The following is a 21,858-nucleotide window of genomic DNA, read 5'->3' on the forward strand; positions in this document are numbered from 1 at the left end:
AGAGGGACAGGAGGGCAATCAGACCCACGCAGCTCTTCCCTCCAGGGCCCAGTCCAGGGAGTCCTCATAGCCTCTCCAGGAAGGCTCCACAGAGACTCCTAGAGGGCCAGGAGACACGAGACCCACCTGAAGTGTTAGCAATCTGTTTCTTTAAAGTGACTCACTTTTGCTTAGGGTGATTTCATCCTCTCTACAATCCTGGTGCCACAAGCCCTCCCTCCCCCCCCCCCCCCCCCCCGCATGCGGGATGGTGATAGGGGAGGGTAAAGAAATCAGAGCTCCTCCCAAGCCCAAGGGTAATGATATGGTCACCGAGAAATCACTCAGAAAAAAACATAAACCTCAAGTTCCTGAAGGGTTGGGAAGCGTCCTAAATCTGTGCCTCCGCCCTTCCCTTGGCCTGGAACCAAGGTGGTAAAATCGCGAGGCCACAGGATTCAAACCTGCGCAAACGCCTCTGGGCACCTTTGGAATGGGCATGCTGCTTGTATGTCCCGTAAACGCTGTCACCGTCCCGCGCTGCATCCGTTCTGCGGGGTAGGGTGTCAGGCGGGGTGCTGGGCCGCATGGGGTGGGAGGCGTTCATCCCACCCCAGGAGGGTGCTGCTCAAGGCTTCCCAGGGTTGCGGCGCTTTTGAACCGGGATGGAGTCGAAGAGAGGCTCCGGACGCCCCCTGGCGGGGTTTCTGGATACCGGTTGCGCCAGGCCATCCCCTGGGTATTTCTTCCCAGCTCTATTCCTCCACACACCCCCCCACCCCCGGCCCGCGACCCTGAGGCCAAGTCGTAGTCGGTAAACCCAGTCCGTAAGAGGGGGACCAGAGCCTGGCCTGACCCCTCCCTTGCTGGCTTCAACCGGTCGCCTCCCTATTTCTGCCCTGGCGCTCGGACAGCAAACCAACTCCACTCACTCCCTGCGCCCCGCGGTGGTTTTTGAAGGGACTTGGCCCAACGCCCCGGCGTAAGCCCTCGACACTTTGCAGCATTGGTCCGTGTCCCCAGGGCCCACACAGCTCGGGCCAGGCGCAGGGAGGGCGCAGGGTAACGCTGCCAGCTAAGAAGGGCGCTGAGAGGGCGCCTGGGTGGCTCAGTTGGTTAAGTGACTGCCTTCGGCTCAGGTCATGATCCTGGAGTCTCTGGATCGAGTCCCGCATCGGGCTCCCTGCTCGGCAGGGAGTCTGCTTCTCCCTCTGACCCTCCCCCCCGCATGTGCTTTCTCTCTCATTCTCTCTCAAATAAATAAATAAAATCTTTAAAAAAAAAAAAAAAAAGGGCGCTGAGAGGAGGTGATGCTGTAAGGGACAGGTCCCGGAGGTGAAGGTGAGGGCTGCGGGTCGCCCGGCGACTCCCTCTGGAGGCGTGTCCCTTAGGCCCCGCCCCCTTGCGCCGGCGGTGTTTAGCGGTGCCCGGTTTGTCCCCGAGACAGAACCGCTGCTACGGTAGCCGTCTCCGCCTGCCCTTGGCCGAGTCTCACCGCCACAACCATGCCCCGGGGGAGCCGAAGCGCGGCCGCCCGGCCAGCCAGGTGTGAGCGGGACAGGGGAGGGCGGGGAGGGGGCTAGGGAAGCGCGGGCGCTCCCCCGCAAGGGCGCGAGAGTTGACCTTGGCGGCTGCTGCGCCATCTTGGTGGGGGGAGGGGCGGGGTGCCGCAACCACGTGTCTAGGACGGTGGTCGCCCACCCTCGGCGGGGAGGAGGAGGACGGGGTTCGTGTCCAGGAGCTGCAGGCCCCTGGGGCCCCAGTTCAGGGATCCGGCTGGGATTAACCCTACTTCCCCCCCACCCCCACCCCGCAGCCGCACTGTTCACCCACCCGCGCACCCGCCGCCCTCGGCCGCTGCACCGGCCCCGGCCCCGGCCCCGTCGGGCCAGCCTGGCTTGATGGCGCAGATGGCGTCCACGGCCGCTGGGGTGGCCGTGGGCTCGGCTGTGGGACACGTCGTGGGTAGCGCCCTGACCGGAGCCTTCAGCGGGGGGAGCTCAGAGCCCGCCCAGCCTGCCGCTGAGCAGGTGAGCAGCGGACTCGGGCGAAACTGGGGCCGACTTCCCACGAGGGTCATGTAGTAGGGTGCTACTGGAATGTCCAGCGAGAAGTGCCCTGGTGTGTTCAGAGCTGCCTCAGGCCCAGGACTCATTCCTCACTCTGCTTTTGGTCTCATGTCACTCACAGGCAGGTTCTCCTAGCCCCTTTCCGGAGGCCGAGGTCCCTAGACTCGCAGGGACCAAGCAGCCCTTTAAAAATGGGGAAACCAAAGCCCTTAGCGGTTCAGAGACTGGCCCAAGGTAACCTAACCCTAGTGGAGGGGAGGGATGTTGAAGTTCTGAGTCCCTGTTCGTCCCATTCCCAGGTTCTGCCCTGCAGTCCCTGCATCCCAAGGGCAAGGGGGTAGCCAGCAGCTCTGAGCCCGCTTCCTGCTCACCTATCCCCTACTGGGCACCCCACCAGTCCTGAGCCAAATGTGGCTTAGTGGCAGGGTCAGGGGTCATGAGGATCACTGTGGCTGAGCCTGGAAGCTGCTAGTACTTGTGGAGGTGGGGCTTATACTCCAAGAGTACAAGCACAGCACCTTGCTTTTTTAGAGTCTTCTCCCCCCTCTCAGGCCCTACTTGCTCAGCGATCCCATTATGAGGCGATCGGGAAATGCTGTCCATACCGGCAGTAGCATCCGCTCAGTGGGTTTGACAGGGCTGTGGGCTCCCTCTGTTTCACAGATGGAGCAGCTGGGGCTAGACAGGGCAGGCTGGCCCCCAAGTCAGTCAGCCTGCCAGGGATCCCAGGGGCCCCTGGGCTGGGGGTGTGGGGAGGGGCTGGCAGCCCCCAGCTTTGGAGCCCACTTTCAGGTGCCAGCCTGGAGCTGACGTTGCTGCGTCCTCTGTCATACTCCAGGCTCCCACCCGCACTGGCCCCCAGCCCCTGCAGATGGGGCCCTGCGCCTACGAGATCAAGCAGTTCCTGGACTGCTCCACCACTCAGAGTGATCTGTCCCTGTGTGAGGGCTTCAGCGAGGCCCTGAAGCAGTGCAAGTACAACCACGGTGAGTGAGCAGCCCCTGACCCAGGAGGGAGTGGGAGGGACAGTCCCTCATCCTGCAGCTGCAGGCTGCCCACCAGCCTGTGCCACTTCTCTCTCCGCAGGTCTGAGCTCCCTGCCCTGAAGAGACAGGTGCGGACTGGTGCAGATCCATGAGCCAGCCCTGCACCCACCTTCACCCCTTCACCTGACAGCTGGACCATGACGTCAGATTGTACCCGTGTAGCTGGGATTTGGAGTGAGGAGGGGGTTTCTTACCCCACAGATGACCGGAGACGCAAATGTGCAATTAAAAGAGTTTATTTTAGACCATAGCCTGCTGTGTGCCCTCTCACTAGCCTGTCTGCTGGGGTGGGGTCAAGGAGCACGGATGAATGTCCAACTGTGGGGTGCAATTGCTTCACCTTAAGCTGACATCCTGGGTGGGGGAGGGGGAGGAGCCCTGTTGGAATCTGATGACCTTGGACAGTCCAGATAGGAGTGAGGCATTAGTAGGGACCCCAAGGGTATCTGACTGACTCGGGACTAGAATCCTGGAGGGACAAGCCTGTTTGTTGTCTCCCGCTCTCAGGAATGCTTGCCCTCTTCACCCTCCTTGTCTCTGCCTCTGGATCCCTTTCTCTGCACCCACATCTTGGGGGGCCCCCCTTGGTGGCCTCACATCCGGTCTGTGACCTTGCCCCTCAGGCTGATGCAGCTTCTCAGTAAGTCCACATTCTGCAAGAAGAATGCCTCTGGGCTGCTGTTTGGGCCTGATCACACACGGCAGAGGTCACCACAGCCAACCCCCTTGGATCAGAGTCCAGCTCAGCCACTTGGCTGTGATGTGCCAGATCACAGGACCTGCCGGAATAGACAAGCAGGCCCTTCGAACCCAAGGCAGACCTCACTATCATGTACTCTTGGCTGCTGCCTTCATTGAGTTCATCAGCTCTGCATTCAGCACCTACTGTGTGCCAGGCTCTATTCGATATCTCCAGGGCACTGAGGACGTCCCTGCCCTTAGGTACTTATAGTCCAGTGGAGTGGTGGGGATGTCTCTTCATGCGGTGTGTTCCACCTTGTGGGTATTTATGTGTATACGTGTTTGCAGGGTGTGGGGGGTGGTGTTTGTCGTGTATCAGCACACCTAAGCCTGTCCCCTGGGACTTTCAGGTGAGAGCATCCCCCCAGATATCCATGTCTCCTCCTTACCTGGCTGGCTTCTGGCCCCGGCTAGCGGGTCCTGGATGGCAGGGAGCCCATCCTTCGTGGCCTTGAAGAGGGGCCTTGCTCCTGGTGGCCACGCCGAGTGCTCGTGCGCTTCTTCCGGCAATCACTCATGGGGTGTAGGCCTGACAGGTAGCGAAGCTCCTCTGGAAGGCCCAGGAAGCCCTCCCTATGGGTGCTGGGGAGAAGGTGCACCCTCCCCCTGGGGCTCAACCATGACACTCACCTGCTAGCTCTGGATACTGGTCGTCCAGGTTCTCCAGGAGGGACTCATAGCGGGTGGGAGCCCCACCCTCCCCCTCTGTGGAGGCAGGAAGACCAATTCCTGACTGTCTTGCTGGTCCCCACCCCCACCTCTCACTCTCGACCTGTTTGTTGGTCCTGGCTGGGGCCACCAAGGCATTGGATGGGAAGGGTCAGGGGCTAGGTCCTGGCCAAAGTAGGGGGTGCTGGCCAGGGCCTTGGGTGGTCTCTGGAACTGCTGCCCCCCTCTCACATTCCAGCATAACTCCAGGGGGAAATCTTGGGCCCCACTTACTGATGATCTGCACGAGGACATAGGTCCCACGCTCCTGCAGCAGGGCGCTGCCCATGGAAGGGGCCTGGGAAGCCCCCTCCTCCAGTCCCTCATCCAGACTCACCAAGTGCCCATCCTCAGCCAGGAGGGCAATGACCGCTGGGAAAGCAGAGAGGGAGGCAAGGCAGGGCTGGCACCTCTGCCTGGAGGGCCTTCGGCCCCTCCTTCCCAGCACCCCTCCCTGCCCCCTCACCATCTGGGGGCACCTGCCCCCTCTGCCTCAAGTGGGTGGTGAGGGTCACCGGGCTGCACCAAGTGTTCACCAGCTCCCAGCAGCCAGCTGTAGGGGCAGGGCAGAGGTGAGCGAATGGGACCCTCTGCTTCCCCCAATCTGGGACCATCTGTCTCCCATCTCTTCTCTCTAACCAGAGCAGGGAATAGGACTCCAGGACTAAGACTGTACCCTCCTCCATCCATCTCTTGAGATGCTGGTGACCAGGGCACATGGCTCTTGCCTCCTGCACTGGATGCCCCCCTCCCGCTCCAACGCTACCTCTGCACAAGATCTCCCTCCAGCACCGGACCCCCCACCTCCCATCCCGGCCCCACCTGCCACCGAAAGTCAGGAAATCTGCACCTGATGTACCCTGAAGCTTGAGGACCACTGATCGAATTAGAGATTGTGTAATTTAAAAACATACCCCATGGTGATGTGGTGGGTGCTCTTCTAGAGGAGCCCACGGGAACTTCCCAGGACCCAGCCATCGGGGTTGCCCCTCAAGGGACTCCAAGCATTCTGTCTGCTTCTTCATAGAACTGTTTCCCTAACCACCCCCATCCTCTTATGTAAGTGCATCCCCCTTCCCCACACTGCCTCCCCAATCTCCCCAGGGCAGAGGGAAGCACGCTTCTGAATGTACCACCCCCCTACCCATCTGAGGGACAGGGGACCCCACTTACCTCCAAACATCACTTTGATAAACATGGCTGCAGGGGAGAGGAGACAGATGTGGGGGCTTTGATCCCCTAACCCCTGACTTTCCAACTAAGGAAGGATCTACGGCTGAGATCTATTCGGGGAGGGATGGCACTGCCAGGAAATGTGTATGTGTGTGGGAATGGGTGGGTGGATCCGGGCTTAGGTCCTTGCTTGGCTACCCTTGGGGCTGGACCCCACAAGTGTAGAGGGGTCCCTTTGGCTTCCTCTTCCTCCCGCCTGCTGGGTCGGAGCAGCCTGAGGAGACTGAGGCCTTCTCAGCTTCCAAGCTGGTCTCCATGGCAGTGGGAGCTGCCAAGTCATCTAGGCAGGAAATGCCTTCCCCTGCAGTATCCCGGTAACAGGATCTGGGGCGGGAGTATGGGCACTCCCTAAGGCGGGGCTACAGTGGGGGCTCAAGCCTTGTGGTCCAAGGATGGCCCAAGACCACATCCCCCCACCAGTAGAGACCGAGTTCCCAGGCTGAAAAGGGGGAGATTCCTGGATCGGGGCCCCTGGCCCTGGGAAAACCCCCACTATGAGCTGGTAGGGATGTGGCCGTGGCCGTGGTGGAAGCAGGGGTTTTTACCACCCTTGCAGTTCCCTACCTACTAAGGCTCTCTTCCCTGTGTCTTTCTTTCTTTTCTTTCTTTCTTTCTTCCTTCCTTCCTTCCTTTTTCTTTCTTTCTTTTCTTTTCTTTTCTTTTCTTTCTTAAGATTTTATTTATTTGACAGAGAGAGCACAAGCAGAGGGGGAGAGAGGGAGAAGCAGGCTCCCTGCTGAGCAAGGAGCCTGATGTGGGACTCGATCCCAGGACCCTGGGATCATTACCTGAGCCGAAGGCAGACGCTTAACCGACTGAGCCACCCAGGAGCCCTTGTGCTGTCTTTCCTCTCCTCTGCCTTCCTCCTCACCTCCAGCCTCCCCTCTCTTTCCTCTGTCTTTGGGCAAGTTTCTTGAGGTATGATTTACATACAGTAAAATTCACCCTTTTTCGTGTTTTCGAGTTTTGACAAATCTCATAGAACCACCACGACAGTTGGGAAGCAGATCATTTCCCTCACCCCCCAGAATCCCTTTATGCCCCTTTGTAGTCCATGCCAGTCCCTGGCCACCACAGCTCTGTGTTCTGTCCCTGCCTTTTCCAGAATCATATAAAGGGAATCATAGAGCATGGAGCCTTTTGAGTCTGGTTTCTCTCACTTAGCATGAGATTCACTCAATAGCTCATTCCTTCTTACTGCTGAGGAGGGTCCCATTGTCTGGATGTGCCAGTTTGTTGATCCATTCACCTGCTATTGTTTGGATTGTTTCCAGTTTTTTGCAATTATGAACAAAGCCATATAGACATTGGCAGACAGGATATTGTGTTTCTCTGCCTCTCCATCCATGCCCATCCTTTCTTTGACTTTCTCCCTTTCTCTCTCTCTTCATCATCTCCTTTCCTTCATCCCCCTAACACCCCCTCTGTCTCTGTCTCTCAGTTTCTGTCTCCTGCCCCCTGTCCATGAGCCCCTACCAGACCCCTTCAGCCAGGGTGCCAGGTAGGTGTCTGGAGCAGGCTCCTGACCTTTGCCAGCTCCCTTTCCCCAAGGTTTTGAAAATGCACCCCCCACCACCACCAGGGTGATTAGGCTATTTGTCCTGCCCTCTGGGCCACTGACTCAGGAGGAGGACTGAATCCTCTGCGCAGCTTGCCCAGCATCACACTGCCTCTGGATAAGCACTCAGCTCAGTGCTTCCCCCTGTAGAAGGTGGGGGGCAGGGGGTAAGAACACGGCTCAGCAGAATCCTTGTGAGGATTAAATGTGGTAACACTTTCTTTCTTTCTTCTTTCTTTCTTTCTCTTTCTTCTTTCTCTCTCTCTCTCTCTTTCTTTCTTTCAAGTAAACTCCACACCCAGTGTGGGGTTTGAACCCTGAGATTAAGAGTTGCATGCTCTACCGACTGAGCCAGCCAGGTGCTCCTTAAACGTGGTAACACTTTAAAGTGCTACCTTGGTGCTCAGGATGCAGGAGGTGCTCAGAATCAGCACTGTGCAAACAAGCAGTGTTTCGCAGATTTATTTAAACACAAGACACTTTCTTCCCAGGACACCACTGTCACTGGGGCCCTGTGTCCTGCAGAGCACAGCTTAGGAGGGGCTGCAACCATATTCCAGAAGAATGTCCATGCCAAGCCCTGGAGCCTCAGCTAACAACCATCACTGTTGTCCCAAGGGTTCATTTTCACTGCTGCCATAACAGAGTCTTTGATCTTGAGGGTTTTGGAGATGCCCTAAGGAGATGTTAGAAACAGAATGGGACCCGTTGGAGGGGGGCTTTATAACCTCCCCCAAGGGAGCTTTTAAAGCTTTGAGTTAATGAGAGCGCACCGTTTTAATTACTTTTATTATTATTTAGGTATGCTAAGGCCAGCAGACCAGGAGATTGCCATTGAGAAGACAGTTTGTTCCCCACAGATCTCTAGGGGATGGGGTGTGCCGCACCGCAGAGGGACACATGGGGAAGCATCCGGCAGGTCAGCAGGCAGAGGGCGAGAGGGAGCCTTGTGGTTTCTGAGGGAAAGAACAGGTGAGGCAGAGTGAGCAGGCTCCAGAGTGGCTAGTTTGAATAATTCCAGGGCTCTGGGGCATAGGGGCTGCCCCTGGTTGTCAGGTACCTGGCCCTTGGTGACTAAGGCAGGAGGACAGTAGCCCAGAGTATGAGAGCCATAGAAGAGGTGGTTGGGGGTGTGGGCTCTGGATTGGTTTGCATTTCACAAATACCCGCTCAGGTGAATTATTTACTATCTCTAGGAACTGGCTAGCCCTGGGAGGGTCAGTCCCTCCAAGGTCAGCAAGGCCCCAGATATCAAAGCATCAAAATACAGAAAATGCAAGGCATGATCAATACACGCACTGTGCCTGGCACTGAGCAAATAAATCCCATCTACTTCTTCACACCCCTCGGGCTGGCACTATGCTCATCTTCATTTTCCAGAGAGGGGAAGGAACTCGGCTGCAGTTGTGTAGTTAAGGAGGATCTGAGATCCACGTTTGAACCCCAACTTGGGAAGTCAGGTCCTCCACCCATCTGGCAGATTAAAGGGACTGACCATGTCAGGTGTTGGCGAGGGTATCTCTGTACTTCTCCTACCTGCTGGTGGCAGTGCAGATCCGTACAACCATGTGGGGGACACTGGTAGTATCTGCTAAAGCTAAATGTACATTTTCCCTCCGCCCAGCAACTCCAGTCCTGGGTGTCTACTAGAAGAAATGAGAACACAGGTGCATCAAAGACACTGACAGGGATGTTCACAGCAGTTTTATTTGTAATGGCTAAAGACTGGAAAGCACCCAAATGTGTGCTAACAGAAGAATGGAGAAGCTGTGGATACGCTGTGGTTTATCCACATGTAACTATGAGAATGAATTAGACATTGCTGCACACATATGGATGACTCTCCTAATGTTGAACAGAAGAAGCAGGAGCAAAAGGAACGCACTGTCATTCCACTTAGAGTTGGTGTTCTAGAGCAAGCAAAACGGATCTAAGTGATTGAAGTCAGAATGATGGTTACCCTTGGGGTTAGAGAGCCTGTTACTGATGGGGATGGCACATGACGGAGCCTTCTGGGGAGATGGAAACATTCTAAATCGTCATCTGGGTAGAGGTTGCGGGGGTGGAGATATATATATATCTGTATAAATAAAATCATTAAGCCATACACTTAAATATGTGTAAAGTCTAAAGTCTTAAAGACTTAAGAGTCTTAAGTCTAAACATAGACTTAAAATCTATGCACCTTATCCTACAGGAGTTACACCTCAGTAAAAAAGCATCTGCCTGCTATAACTGCATGTGTATGTGTGGATTTCTAGACTCCTGTTCTCAGAGGGCCCTGTGGAGCCAGGATCCCGACATTTGGGAAGATAAGGACCGGCTGTTGGGCCCCAGCCACTATACCCCCATGCTCCCACCCCTAGTCAATGGGTTGATTTGCATGCCTTGTCATGGTCCAGGGGCTTCCCCTGCCTGTGCTCTGAAGCACCTGGAGCACTTCCAACAGAACAACTCCTGTCTGCCTTCCTGCCTCTAGCCATGGCCTGCTGGCATCTGGCCCTCCTTCTGACTGGGGCCCTCCTGTCCGGTGAGCTCCCCCTAGGCCTGGCTCAACTGGGGTGGGGTGGGGGATGGTACTGGCTCCAGAAGGCCCCTGCAAGGAAGCAAATCAATGTGGGTAGTGGGAGGGTTCTAGAAGGGGCATTAACGTGGAGGGGAGAACTGGCTACAGGTGGCTCTGCCCTAGACCTGGGGCAAGTCACTTCTCTGTGTGGGCCTCAGTTTCCCCATTTGTGAATGACCAGATTGTTAGGATCCCTTCAGGTTCTGATTCTTTGGGGACTCAGAAGAGATTGGAAGTGGTCGGTCACCTTTTTAGTTTTTCACATGGGAAGCTATCCCGAGGTGGGACGGCCCAGGAGGCTTCCTGGTGGTGGTAGCCAGAGTCTGGAAGAGCCAGTGTGACTGAGGGGTAAGGAATGGGGGTGGGCAGAGAAGAGCCCAGAGGCCACCAGTCCCATACTCTGAACTCTAGGTGCTCAACTGAACACAGATTCTTGCGAACATAGAACAAATGAGGACTTAGGGGTTGCCATCTTTGTTCCCCATCCATCTCAATTCCATGGCACTGGGCTATGAGGCTTTCAGGAGTCAGAGTCTCCTTGGAATCTGACCAAGCCTTCGTGGGGTGGGGACAGGAAGAAAGAAGCCCATGGGTCTCTCTCTCTCTCTCTCTCAGTCTCTCAGCCAGGCTTGGCCCAGCCAGATGCACTGCTGGTCTTCCCAGGCCAGGTGGCCCAGCTCTCCTGCATGCTCAGCCCCCACCATGCCACTGTCGGGGAGTATGGCGTGTCTTGGTATCAGCAACGGGCAGGCAGTGCCCCCCGATACCTCCTCTACTACCGCTCAGAGGACGACTACCACCGGCCGCCTGACATTCCTGCCCGCTTCTCGGCAGCCACAGACGCCGCCCACAATGCCTGCATCCTGACCATCAGCCCCGTGCAGCCTGAGGACGACGCAGATTATTACTGCTCTGTGGATTACACAACCTAGGGGTGGAGTGTAGGATGAGTGCCTCTCGTCTGCCTCTCATTTCTGCACTCTGACCTTGGGCCCCCCTCTTTCTTCAAACCTTGATTTTGCTCCTCTGTAAAATGGGTTAATAATATTAAACCTGTAAAAAATAATATCAAACATGTGAACAATAACTATTCGGAGGGCCATGAAATTCCTGCTGAAAAAGTGACTGGGAGTGTGAGGGTAGGGATTCTGGGGATTGTTACAGAAGAGGAAGCACCTGAGACCCTTGGGGCAGGGCCCAGCCTCTCTACTGGCCCCTAGGGAGCTTAGACTGGTGGCCTGGGCTTCCTGTGACCTGAGGAGCTGGAGGAAGAGAAAAAGGAACCAGCTCCTAGCTCTGCATGGCTGGTTGTGGTTCAGTGCTCAAGGGGTGACTGGACAGGGTCCTCATGGAGCCCAGGCTGCTAGCATGGGGGCCGAGGGGAGCCCCTGCTTACTCCTTGATAGGGCAGGAAGGCAGGTGTGAGTATGTATGTGGTGTGGGGGCACTCAGAGGCACCCCTGGGCTTAGACGGAGGATTTTTTTTTTTTTTAAAGATTTTGTTTATTTATTTGAGAGAGAGAATGAGAGAGAGAGAGTACATGAGAGGGAGGAAGGTCAGAGGGAGAAGCGGATGCGGGACTCGATCCTGGGACTGCAGGATCATGACCTGAGCCGAAGGCAGTCGCTTAACCAACTGAGCCACCCAGGCGCCCAGACGGAGGATATTGATTGCAGGTGGGCAGCATCTCTCCAGTTAGGAATGTGTGTTCTACTGATCCCGTGATAGGGCTGTGCCCCCCTCCCCCACCAGTTCTTCCACAGGGAAGGTTGTACCTGAGCAGCCGCACCGAGTGGGGAACACTGGGTGGAAGAGCAATCCTTATTAGCAGAGCTGAGCGTCTGGGTTGGGAGGGGCGGGGCTCAAGAACACACTCTTCTTCCCTCCCGGTTCCTTATGTCTGGAGGTCATCCCTCACATGCACTGGAGTTGGGGGTCTCCAGGGTCCAGCCTACACTCCCAGCAGTCTCCTGGGCCCTCACTCGGCCCCTTCTCGTCTCAGTCTCTGCTGATACCAGCTGGGCAGGCAGGACCGGGGCTACCCAGGAAGGGTGAATCATGCAGGACCTCTGGGCCTGTGCGGGGTGACGGGCTCCACAGCTCTGGGAACCCCTTCCCTTCTCCTGAAGACCCCACCCCCCGTGGCCTCTGGCTCGCCCCCACCCACAGGGCAAGTGCCGCGGGAACTCGGCCGCCTGCCTGCTGCTCTAGGCCCGCCCGGCCTTCCCGGCCTCAGTTGCCTCTTCTGCACTCCCGCCAATGGCTGACCAGCTGTGTTGCCCACGACCAGGATTTGCGTTGGGAAAGGCCCGGGGCCCAGTCCCTGTCCTGGTGCCCCGAGCGGGAGCTGCTACGCGCGCGGACACCAAGCGCCGCAGGAGCACCGAGACGCGGGGACCTCCACGCGGCCTAGAGCGGTCCCGGAAGTGCCCGCGGGCGAGGGGGCGGGGCTCCGGGCTCTCGGGCCGCCGCGGGCTTCGCGTCAGCAGCCGCCGCGGAGCGCGGCCGGGTCGGCCGCGGGTTGGAGCAGCTCAGGTGCGGCCCCGCCCCGCCCGCCCGCGGCCCCGCCCCGGCCCAGGTGAGCGGCCCCGCCCCGGCCCAGGTGAGTGGCTCGGCGTCGGCCGGTGTGACCACCTGTCCCTCCGGTGGCCTGGGGTGTGGGCGTCCCTCATCGGTGGGAAGCATGTAGGGGCTCCCGCATCGCCGCTCGGGCGGCGTGTGCGTGTCCGCAGCCGCTCGCGGGCTTCCAGCCAGGAAGCCCTGCGGACCGAGGGTCTCCAGGGTGCCCAGGCCCTGAGGGCTCCCCGAAGGAAAGGGTGGCGGATGCAGGAGGAGCCGAGGAAGGCCCCGAGAGAGGTGGGAAGGTGGGGTTCCAGACCTTTGAATCTTCGGTCCAAAAATATTTAAAACGTTGAGGACAGATAAAGAATTGCCAACTTTATAAACAGAGTGGAGACTTCAGCATGTAGGTGGTCCATAGTGGGAATGGAAAACCCCTAAGGAGGGAACCTTGGAAACACCAGGATTTAACAGGTGGGTGGAAGAAGAGTTGCAATCACAGATACCAAGAAAAGGGGATCAGAGAGCATTAAAACTGGGGGGGGGGGGTAAGGGAGAGGACTTTCAGAAATGAAGGGAATAAAGAGCAGGAGGTGGGAAGGGGGCTGGGGGGTTCAAAACCTTGAGGCGTTCAGGTAGGCAAGGTGGGTTTAATGAAGGGGTGGATCCGTATTATCACATCTTCCAGGTTTTCAAGAGAAAGCGTGAAACCTACAGAGTTTCCAATATTGGCAGCTAAGTCAAACAAAAAGAAAAGGTTCCAACTCTTTTCGAGCCAAACAAAACGTGTCTGTGGCAGGATCCCCAGGCTGCCAATTTGCAACTTCTGAAATGAAAGGTTTTGAGAAGGGAGCTATTGGTGAGCACGGCCAAAAGGGGTGGGAAAGTGAGGGCTGAGAAGAGAGGGATTGGCCATAAGGAGGTCACTGGATGCAAGAGCTGAAGATGCTGAAGTCCCAGCTGAAATTGGAAACCTGAAATTTGTCTCCGTGCGGTACACAGTCCTATGATTTTCTTTGGCAACATTTAACATCTTAGGAGGAATTGACGGAGAACGTTGGTATTTGGCAGCTGGTTGCAGCAGGGCAGGGAGGTGAGGAACGTGATGCTGGTCAGAGTCTATAGTTCGATCCATGATAGAGTCTAAGCTAGACGGGGAAGGGTGGACTAGAAGAGAGAACCAGAGCGAAACTGGTGGGTTGTTAGACCTGATGAGATCAATCTAGAGAACCTGAAGGACTGGAGATTATGGTTGCTGAAGAGGGAGGGAAAGGGAGTTAAGTGGTCAAAGAATTTTTGAGAATACTTCAGTTCTGTGCTTCTTTTCACACCTGGCCTTTTTACTGCCTTATAATTCATTTAAAAAAAATCATTTCCAAGTAGGAATGAGTTCCATTGTGACTATGCTGATTAACTTAGTGTGTTTTTATTTCACTTTATTTATTTGACAGAGAGAGAGACAGTGAGAGAGGGAACACAAGCAGGGGGAGTGAGAGAGGGAGAAGCAGGCTTTCAGGGAGCCCGACGCGGGGCTCGATCCCAGGACCCTGTGATCATGATTGAGCCGAAAGCAGACGCTTAACGACTGAGCCACCCAGGCGCCCCAACTTAGTGTGTTTTTTGAGCTGCTTAACTATCTGTGTTTCAGTGTACTGCTAATAGTACCTTTGTATAGAGTTGTGAGGATTAAATGCAAATGTGCTTATAGAAGGTCTAGTAATGCCTAACACATAGTAGATGCTCCATAAACATGAGCTGTTATCATTATCATGGTACCTGGGGTTTCCCTTTAGCTTGCATGGCCATTTCTGAATGGGGTCCTGAGGGGCTCCCTCAGAGGCCACCACAGTGGGATGGGGGTGTTCCAGGATCCGTCCATGTCCTTATGAAAACAACCCCCATCAACTGGAGCAGCTCTGCTTTTGTCTTTTATTTATTTATCTCTCCCAGACGATTTATTTGAATAAAGAGTTCTGTGCTCTCCTTCCCTCAAAACTGATGTGGCCATCAGTTCTAGCACAAAACCAAGTGGCTTTTCCTCCAGTCTTGTATTTATGCAACCAATGTGTGTGGAGATTGTCCTGTTGTGCTGGGGGCTGGGGCTGGGGCTGGGGGCTCCACAATGAAGGGAGCTCTCAGGCAGTGGTGGCAGGAGTCCTGACAGCCCATGTTTGCCATCCAGGATGGTGAGTGCTGTGATGCACACGTGCACTGAGCTCTGCAGGCACTGAGGGGGTGTGCCTGAGATTAACAGTCTTAGGGTGCAGAAAAGGGGACGTTAGGACTGAGTCTGGGAAGATGGGCCAGTGGCAGTCTGAGAAGAGAGGGGGACCTGTTAGGAGGAGGAAGCATTTAGGGCTGTGTGGAAGGAGAGGCTGGAGATGGGGCTGGAAGGGCTAGTGCTGTGAAGGGCTTTGGGAAGGATTTGGGCTGCCGCAAGATCCTGAGACAGATGATCAGGCCTGTGTTTGGGGTATTTGACACTGGTGTCAATGTAGACAACAGACCTGAGGGAGGAGTAGAAGCTGGAGGCAGGTGGTCATTTGGGAGGTGAGTATGGAAGTAATCCTGGGGAGTTGCCCTGAGGCCTGGGCTGCTGACTGACAGAGAGCCAGAAGCCTCTTAATAAAGCTTCAGGAAATGGACAGACTAGGCGTATGGGGTGAGAGAGGGGGAAGGTCTAGGCTGACTCCCAGGGTTGTGGCTTGGGCACCAGGCTGGAGGGGGTGCAGCTAACCTAGTATAGAAGGGAAGTTTGCGCTCTCTCCAAAACCCCCATCCCCAAGGTCCTCCATTAGCCAGAATCTTGCCCCCTTTCCACAATGGCCCCACTCCTGCTCTCGTCTACCTTTCTGAGCACCTTCAGTCTTTAGATTCTAGACCCCATGGTGTAGCACTTGATTCTGTCTGTCTGTCTTCTTTGTAGTTGTTTCTGATCAATCAGACTTGTCCCTAACTCAGTGGGGATCATCTCAAGGGCAAGCTTGTATCTCATTTTGTCTTGTCCAGGAAAGATTCTGGCACAGGAAGGAGGTATGTACTAGGTGCTTGATTTGACAATATCCCTTGTTTTCTTCTCAGATTGGGAGAACAGTGTGTCCTTAAGAAGACTATCTTTCAAGAAATACAGTCACTGGGGGGTGATACTAGAGTCACAATGGAGGTTCCCCCAGCAGCCAAGTTTGGTGAGACCTTTGTGTTTGAGGACGGCTTAGAGATGCAGCAAGAATTCTTCCCAGAGGAAGACCTGGGGGACCCTTTTCTTCAGGAAAGAGGTTTAGAGCAAATGGCTGTTATTTATAAGGAGATCCCTCTCGGGGAGCAAGACGAGGAACATGATGATTATGAGGGCAATTTCAGTCTGTGCTCAAGTCCTGTTCAGCATCAGAGTACCCCCCCAGTAAACAGATCCCAGGATGATGAAATCTTCAACCCAACCTTATTCCAGAAATCAGACCTTAGTATGTGTCCGATAATCCACAGTGGAGAGGAACCCAATAAACACAGTTGTGAGAAGGCAAGCAGGGCACACTCAGGACCTAACGAACCTCACAGAACTGCGCCACCTGCAAAACCCTATGCGTGTCGGGAATGCGGGAAGGCCTTCAGCCAGAGCTCACACCTTCTCAGGCACCTGGTGATTCACACCGGGGAGAAGCCCTACGAGTGCTGTGAGTGCGGGAAGGCCTTCAGCCAGAGTTCACACCTTCTCAGACATCAGATAATTCACACTGGGGAGAAGCCCTACGAATGTCGGGAATGCGGAAAGGCCTTTCGCCAGAGCTCAGCCCTCACACAACACCAGAAAACCCACACTGGGAAGAGACCGTATGAGTGTAGGGAATGCGGGAAAGATTTCAGCCGGAGCTCAAGTCTCAGAAAACATGAGAGAATCCACACAGGAGAGAAACCTTATCAGTGTAAGGAATGTGGGAAATCCTTCAACCAAAGCTCTGGCCTGAGCCAGCATCGGAAAATCCACACCTTGAAGAAGCCTCACGAATGCGCTCTCTGTGGGAAAGCCTTTTGTCACAGGTCCCACCTCATTCGGCACCAGAGGATTCACACTGGGAAGAAACCTTACAAATGTGAAGAGTGTGGGAAGGCCTTCAGCCAGAGCTCCAACCTCATTGAACATCGCAAGACCCACACCGGCGAAAAACCCTACAAATGCCATAAGTGTGGGAAAGCCTTCAGCCAGAGCTCCTCCCTCATCGAGCACCAGCGCATCCACACTGGGGAGAAGCCCTATGAGTGCGGCCAGTGTGGGAAGGCCTTCTGCCACAGCTCTGCCCTGATTCAGCACCAGAGAATCCACACTGGGAAGAAACCCTACGCGTGCAACGAGTGTGGCAAAGCCTTCCGGCACAGGTCAGCCCTTATTGAGCACTATAAAACCCACACCAGAGAGAAGCCCTATGAGTGTAACAAATGTGGCAAGTCCTTCAGGGGAAGCTCACATCTTATTCGGCATCAGAAAATCCATGCTGGGGAGAAGCTCTAGAAGGAGGCGCTCACACCAAAGCTTGAAACCCTTTCCCAGATGGAACCCACACCCCATCGCCTTGTCTGTAAGACCCCACCCACCTCCCTGATCCCAGGGCCGAATGGAAACGTGCTATCCCCAGAGCTTCTGGCCACCCACGCTGGCAGCCAGGTCCCCTCGTTCCCCCCGCCCTGCCCAGGCGCCCCACACGCAGCAGGTTTACTGAATGGGAGGGAGGGTGGAGTAATGGGAAGGCTGCTGAATCAGAGGCACACCCAAAAAGAGACCTGGCCTCTGATTTGACTCCCAAGCCTGTGAAATTGAGTTTTGCCATCTCTTCGCCTTTGTTAAAATCCAGAAGAATAAACACCAGAGGGAGAAAGTTGAGTTAAATGTACAAATATGTCAGATGAACTCTCTAACGTCAGCTGCAGTCTGGCACTTTGAGAAGACAGAACTGTGCTCACAGTCTGAATCCACTAAAAAATGAATCTGAAAGTAGCTATGTTAACAGCAAAATGGAATCTTCCACCTGGCTTGGGCACTGGTGGGGACAACCAAAACAGGTTACAGAAGAGAGGGAGGGTCTGGAAGGATTCATTCTGGGTTGGGGAAGGGCGTGGCGAGCCCCTGGTGTGGTCTCTTAATCCCTGTTCTGGGTTAGAGTAAGGGTGGTTTCTGGCAGATGGCCTTCACAGGACAGTAGAGGTTTGGTCCTGTAGGCCAGAGGACATTTGACCCTGGCTTTGACTCAGCCTGGCATAAGGCATCAGTGCCCTCCAGTTATGACCCCTCCACAAGACCTAGGGCTCCCGAGACCACAGTGTGCCTTGGTTGGCACCGTTTCTGGTCTGGGTGCTCTGCAGCCACCTCTCTGCTCTCCAGTGCTGGGGGACCTAGGAAGCAGGGCGATTCAGTCAGAGGTCCCAGTTCAGTCCCCAGGTCTGCCCCTCCTACTTGTGTGATCTTGAAGAAGCTCCAACGCTCTGTTTCCCTATCTATGAGATGGGGATATTGGGACCTGGCCAACTCCTGTTCAGAATGAAACCACCCATGAAGTGCTTTGGCAACTGGCAGTTGAGGATGGAGACCCAGAGGGACCCTTGCCCCACCCAGAGATCTATTTCCTAAAAGCTGGAAAGGCATCCCTGCTGTTCCCCAGATGGCAGGGCCTGCAGCCCACCCTCTCGTTGAACCGGGGCTTAGGCTTTTCTTCACTCCCTCCAGCCTGTATACTGGGCTGTGGATGCCCTTTGGGGCCACCTCCCAGACAGGGACCCTTTCCAGATGCCATCCTGAACCTCTCCCCAGAAGCAGTGTGGTCTGTGTGGTCTGTGTCCCCATACTTCTGTCCTCTCCTCAGGCATTGTTCAAAAAGTACCATTGTCTATTGCCTGCCTAGACCAATTCAGTCGGCATCCCCAGAGGTGGGGCTCAGACAGTGGTGTGTTTTTAAAGCTCCCCAGTGATTAGAATGTTCCAGTAGGTAGCCAGGATGTGAGCCCTATGCTAGGCATCTTGCAACCCCAGCATCTCCCAAATGTCAGGCCTGCTTGCCGTGAGCAGAGTTTGAAGGTGGCCATTCTGTCTCAGTCCCCATGCCTCCCATCCGCCAGGAATGGGCTCAGGCTGTGCAGTGTCTGGTGGTTGAGAGGTGTTTGTCCCAAGTCCTCAGGCCTTCATGTAGCCACCGGGATCTCTTTGGTACTGCCTTCCCCCAGGCTCCTCAGAGGCAGACTGAGCGATTCTGAAGTTTTCCAAAAGTTTATATCTGGAATCCCATTACCCCCATCATGGGAATACTGGCTATTTCAGCTAATCAGAAGCTCAGTTTGGTGGTCATATATAGTTTTGATGAATAAAAATGGACAAGTAATTGTTACTTAGCAAGTGGAGCTTGGCAGGCTGGAGATTTTAAAAGGCCAGGTCTCCGGCTGGGGGGATGACAGTGGGCGTCCCAGCCATGAGGACAGCAGCCACTCCTGTCCAGCTCCTCTCTGTTGCGTGAATGTGTGAAACCTTGAGCCAGCACCTGGGTCTCCTAGAACCTACCATACCACCAGCTAGACTGGCCTGACTGGCTGGCCCCGGGCATTGTCTGCATGTGGCCTGTGCTGCAGGTCTTCAGTCACTTACTAAGAGTGCAGAGAGAATTGAGACCCCTGCTCGGCGTGGGTGGGAGAGCAGCCCCCTCCCCAAGATCTACCTCCTCGCGCCCCCGCCCCCCATTCGGCCTCACCTTGGCCAGGCCTGACCTTATCTGGCAGTCATTGATTTCCTACCTTTGATGTCTCTCTCCGTGTGCTTCTGCACACCCTAGCCAAATTGATTTTCTTAAAGCATCTCTTTGCACATGCCACCACGCTCCTTAAAGCCAACCCTCAGGGGCTTTTCTGCACATAAGCCCCCATTTCAGCCAATCTGGTTTGCTCCTTCTGAACAGACCACAGGGGGTTCACGCCACCCTGCCCAGATGCTCCCCCCTCTCCCAGCTTCCCTTACCTCATTTTATGCCATTCTTGCATTTTGGAATATGCACTTTCTCCTCCTCCTGGTCCCCCCTCGCCATCTCCTCCTTCCTCTTAACAATTTATGTAACATGGGGATTGAGACCCCCTTTCTGAAGGGTTGACAGATTCTCACATAACCATGGTAGGACCAGGTACTTTTCAAAGTGTGAGCAGTACCTTCTGTTCACATTCCTTTACTGTTTTACATATTTTTAAATCCTTCAATTTATTTAGGTTCTTGAACAGTGTAATATTACAAGAGAACATCCTGGTAATATTTTAATCATCCTTGGATTTAGTTGTTGTTTTATGTTTGTCTTACATTTTTTTCCTTATGGCAGATGTTGAGTGTTGTAAAGCTCCAACTCTTGATTTTGTTGACTAATCGAATGGTTTTGTCGAAGTGTATGTACTCTGCTCTTTTTTTTACTTCATATTTTACATTTCTGAAATTATTTAGGTATAGCTAATCATATTTTTAATGTTTCTAGTAAACGCAGGTACTTTGGTCTAGGACTTTTTTCTTAGAGCTTTTTCTGCACTCTGTCAGTTTGACATGTGCACGTTTTTGTTACCATATGAGGAATTTTCTCTTGGCCCAAGTGTTGTTATTTTTTCTATATTTCCAAGTGATGAATGCATAGGTCATTGCTGTTCTTTCTTACTGTGTTGTGGTGTCAACATTTCTAAGTGTCCATAGAACCTACTCTGGGCCTGAAGATATGATCAATTTTTATAAAGCATTTGTGTACTCTCAAGAAATGGGTTTGTACTCCATCAGTTCTATTTGTTAACTTGTTTTTAAATTACTTTATTCAAATTCATACTTCCTCTGTTGTTTACAGTTCTTAACTTGGGTCTGCAGACTGCCTAGGAGTCCGTGAGCGCGCAGGTTTATTTTAGAGGCAGCATGGAGGAATGGAACAAAACTGGGTGGTTACATGTGTGAAAGAATTGTTTGGGGCTGGGGGTTGGGGGACCTGTAGCATTCACCACATTTTGGAAAGGCTCTGTGAGCCCCAAAATAGTTAAGAACACTCATTGACATGATCAAATCATAGTCTGATTTTGTGTTTTTTACTTTATTTCTGTTTCACTTAAATTTGCTTCTGTTTTATGTTCGTTGTTGCAATGTTAGATGTGCACTTTCTCAAACCCTTTTTGAGAAATAGGGTTATCATTAAGTAAGTACTAGGATATTTGGAGCATATATATTTAATAGTAATATATTGAAAAAAATTGTGCCTTTTAGTGCCCTTTGCCTCTTTTAATTCTTCTAGCTTGAATTTTTCTTTTCCAGATACCATAATTGAAGCCCCTTGCTTTTTTCAATTTGCATCTATCTGCATGAGAGTTGATTTTGCTCAGCATTTTCAAAATTTGTGTATATATTTTGCTGTATAACTTATAAACAGCAAAGTGTTGGATTTTATTTTCTGATTCTTTCTGTAATTTTTCTTTTTATGCAAGAAGTTCTCATATCACAATTTAGAGTAAGGCATAATTTATCTTCATACCTCTATTTTAATATAGATGAACTCATTTAACCCAAAAAGGCCATGCTCATTTAATGTCCATCTTTAGGAGTTATTCACCATGTGTGGAATTTTATTTCTGGGGAGGCTGATGGTCTGCCGTTGGGCACACCTGCTCCTTCCTGCCTTTGTCAGTGCCAGGCTCTGTCCTGATCCCACTCTTAAAGTCAGCCTCTGGCTTCAGTGCTCTTGGCTCTAACCCGGAGGAATGATGCCACCTCACAACCCTGTGGAGCTCAGGGGAGATAGAAATACAAACCTGCATGTCAGACTGGGGGCATAGAGGATTTGTACGCTATTAGTGTTTTGAAATGTTTCTTTAATTTGCTGTTCTTCCTCCCAAAGTTCTTTCAGCATAACTTGGAATAGTATATTGTGGTTTACTTTTTAGAAAACACTGCCAGATGTAGCGAAGAATGAGACTTCACAGATGCATCCCACACTCCCTGAGTGAACGTGTATGGTAATCTGTATGAGAAGCGGGGAACCTGATCTCATAACCCCCATCCCCATCACCTGTGTGTCCCAGGTGGGCCCCCTTGTCAGCTCTCCCCCTTCCCCTGTGGTGGTGGGGAGAAGCACTGTCACAATTGCAGAGATTAAAGAATATGGTCACTCTGGCCCCTCCTGTGGCAGGTGGGGAAACGGAGGCCATGACTTAGTGGAAGTGAGGTGCTTTAGTGTCAGATCTACCCGGCAGCCGTGGCAAAGAACAATTTCGGTTGTTATGGTGCAGCCTTGGGCAGCTGTTGCCAGGACTTTTCAGTTGGCAAGTGATTTAGTCACCATAGGCGAAGTGAAAACCAAGTAGTCTGTCTGCTCAGAGTTGCTCAGCACTTGTACAAGTGGACGTCCACATATACATTT

General features: G+C 53.6%; 4 protein-coding genes across 8 annotated transcripts; 3 read left to right on the plus strand and 1 right to left on the minus strand.

The window, feature by feature from the left end:
* Positions 1-1,367: 1,367 nt before the first annotated feature.
* CHCHD10 (coiled-coil-helix-coiled-coil-helix domain containing 10) lies at positions 1,368-3,344 on the plus strand. Its single transcript, XM_027577266.1, has 4 exons — positions 1,368-1,525; positions 1,796-2,009; positions 2,887-3,034; positions 3,135-3,344. The coding sequence occupies exons 1-4, from the start codon at positions 1,485-1,487 to the stop codon at positions 3,152-3,154; spliced, it is 423 nt and encodes a 140-aa protein (XP_027433067.1). The 5' UTR covers positions 1,368-1,484; the 3' UTR covers positions 3,155-3,344.
* C14H22orf15 (chromosome 14 C22orf15 homolog) lies at positions 3,315-6,033 on the minus strand. Its single transcript, XM_027577270.1, is given in 8 exon segments — positions 3,315-3,873; positions 4,225-4,385; positions 4,466-4,540; positions 4,778-4,915; positions 5,010-5,096; positions 5,717-5,743; positions 5,915-6,000; positions 6,002-6,033. Coding segments are annotated over 7 exon segments (585 nt in total). The 3' UTR covers positions 3,315-3,873; positions 4,225-4,245.
* A 3,731-nt stretch (positions 6,034-9,764) lies between these two features.
* VPREB3 (V-set pre-B cell surrogate light chain 3) lies at positions 9,765-10,973 on the plus strand. The gene is made up of 2 exons (XM_027577267.2): positions 9,765-9,864; positions 10,516-10,973. The coding sequence occupies exons 1-2, from the start codon at positions 9,816-9,818 to the stop codon at positions 10,830-10,832; spliced, it is 366 nt and encodes a 121-aa protein (XP_027433068.1). The 5' UTR covers positions 9,765-9,815; the 3' UTR covers positions 10,833-10,973.
* A 583-nt stretch (positions 10,974-11,556) lies between these two features.
* Positions 11,557-21,348, plus strand: ZNF70 (zinc finger protein 70). 5 transcript variants are annotated; one of them, XM_027577228.1, is made up of 2 exons: positions 11,557-11,577; positions 15,542-21,348. In XM_027577228.1, exon 2 carries the CDS (start codon positions 15,618-15,620, stop codon positions 16,962-16,964), a length of 1,347 nt encoding a protein of 448 aa, XP_027433029.1. In that variant the 5' UTR covers positions 11,557-11,577; positions 15,542-15,617; the 3' UTR covers positions 16,965-21,348. The 5 variants fall into 5 exon arrangements, with proteins under 5 accessions (XP_027433029.1, XP_027433032.1, XP_027433034.1 ...); XM_027577231.1 differs by lacking the exon at positions 11,557-11,577 and adding an exon at positions 12,377-12,503; XM_027577233.1 differs by lacking the exon at positions 11,557-11,577 and adding an exon at positions 12,416-12,436.
* The last annotated feature ends 510 nt before the right edge of the window (positions 21,349-21,858 follow it).

This window comes from Zalophus californianus, chromosome 14 (assembly GCF_009762305.2).
Source record: "Zalophus californianus isolate mZalCal1 chromosome 14, mZalCal1.pri.v2, whole genome shotgun sequence".
NCBI classification, from domain to species: domain Eukaryota; kingdom Metazoa; phylum Chordata; class Mammalia; order Carnivora; family Otariidae; genus Zalophus; species Zalophus californianus.

Excerpts from the sequence above, each read along its gene's own strand:
- CHCHD10 (XM_027577266.1), top strand. The coding sequence starts at position 1,485 with ATGCCCCGGGGGAGCCGAAGCGCGGCCGCCCGGCCAGCCAG. Across the intron at positions 1,526-1,795 it reads GCGGCCGCCCGGCCAGCCAG|CCGCACTGTTCACCCACCCG; the intron begins GTGTGAGCGGGA and ends CCCACCCCGCAG. Across the intron at positions 3,035-3,134 it reads GCAGTGCAAGTACAACCACG|GTCTGAGCTCCCTGCCCTGA; the intron begins GTGAGTGAGCAG and ends CTCTCTCCGCAG.
- ZNF70 (XM_027577228.1), top strand. The coding sequence starts at position 15,618 with ATGGAGGTTCCCCCAGCAGCCAAGTTTGGTGAGACCTTTGTGTTTGAG.
- VPREB3 (XM_027577267.2), top strand. The coding sequence starts at position 9,816 with ATGGCCTGCTGGCATCTGGCCCTCCTTCTGACTGGGGCCCTCCTGTCC. Across the intron at positions 9,865-10,515 it reads GACTGGGGCCCTCCTGTCCG|TCTCTCAGCCAGGCTTGGCC; the intron begins GTGAGCTCCCCC and ends TCTCTCTCTCAG.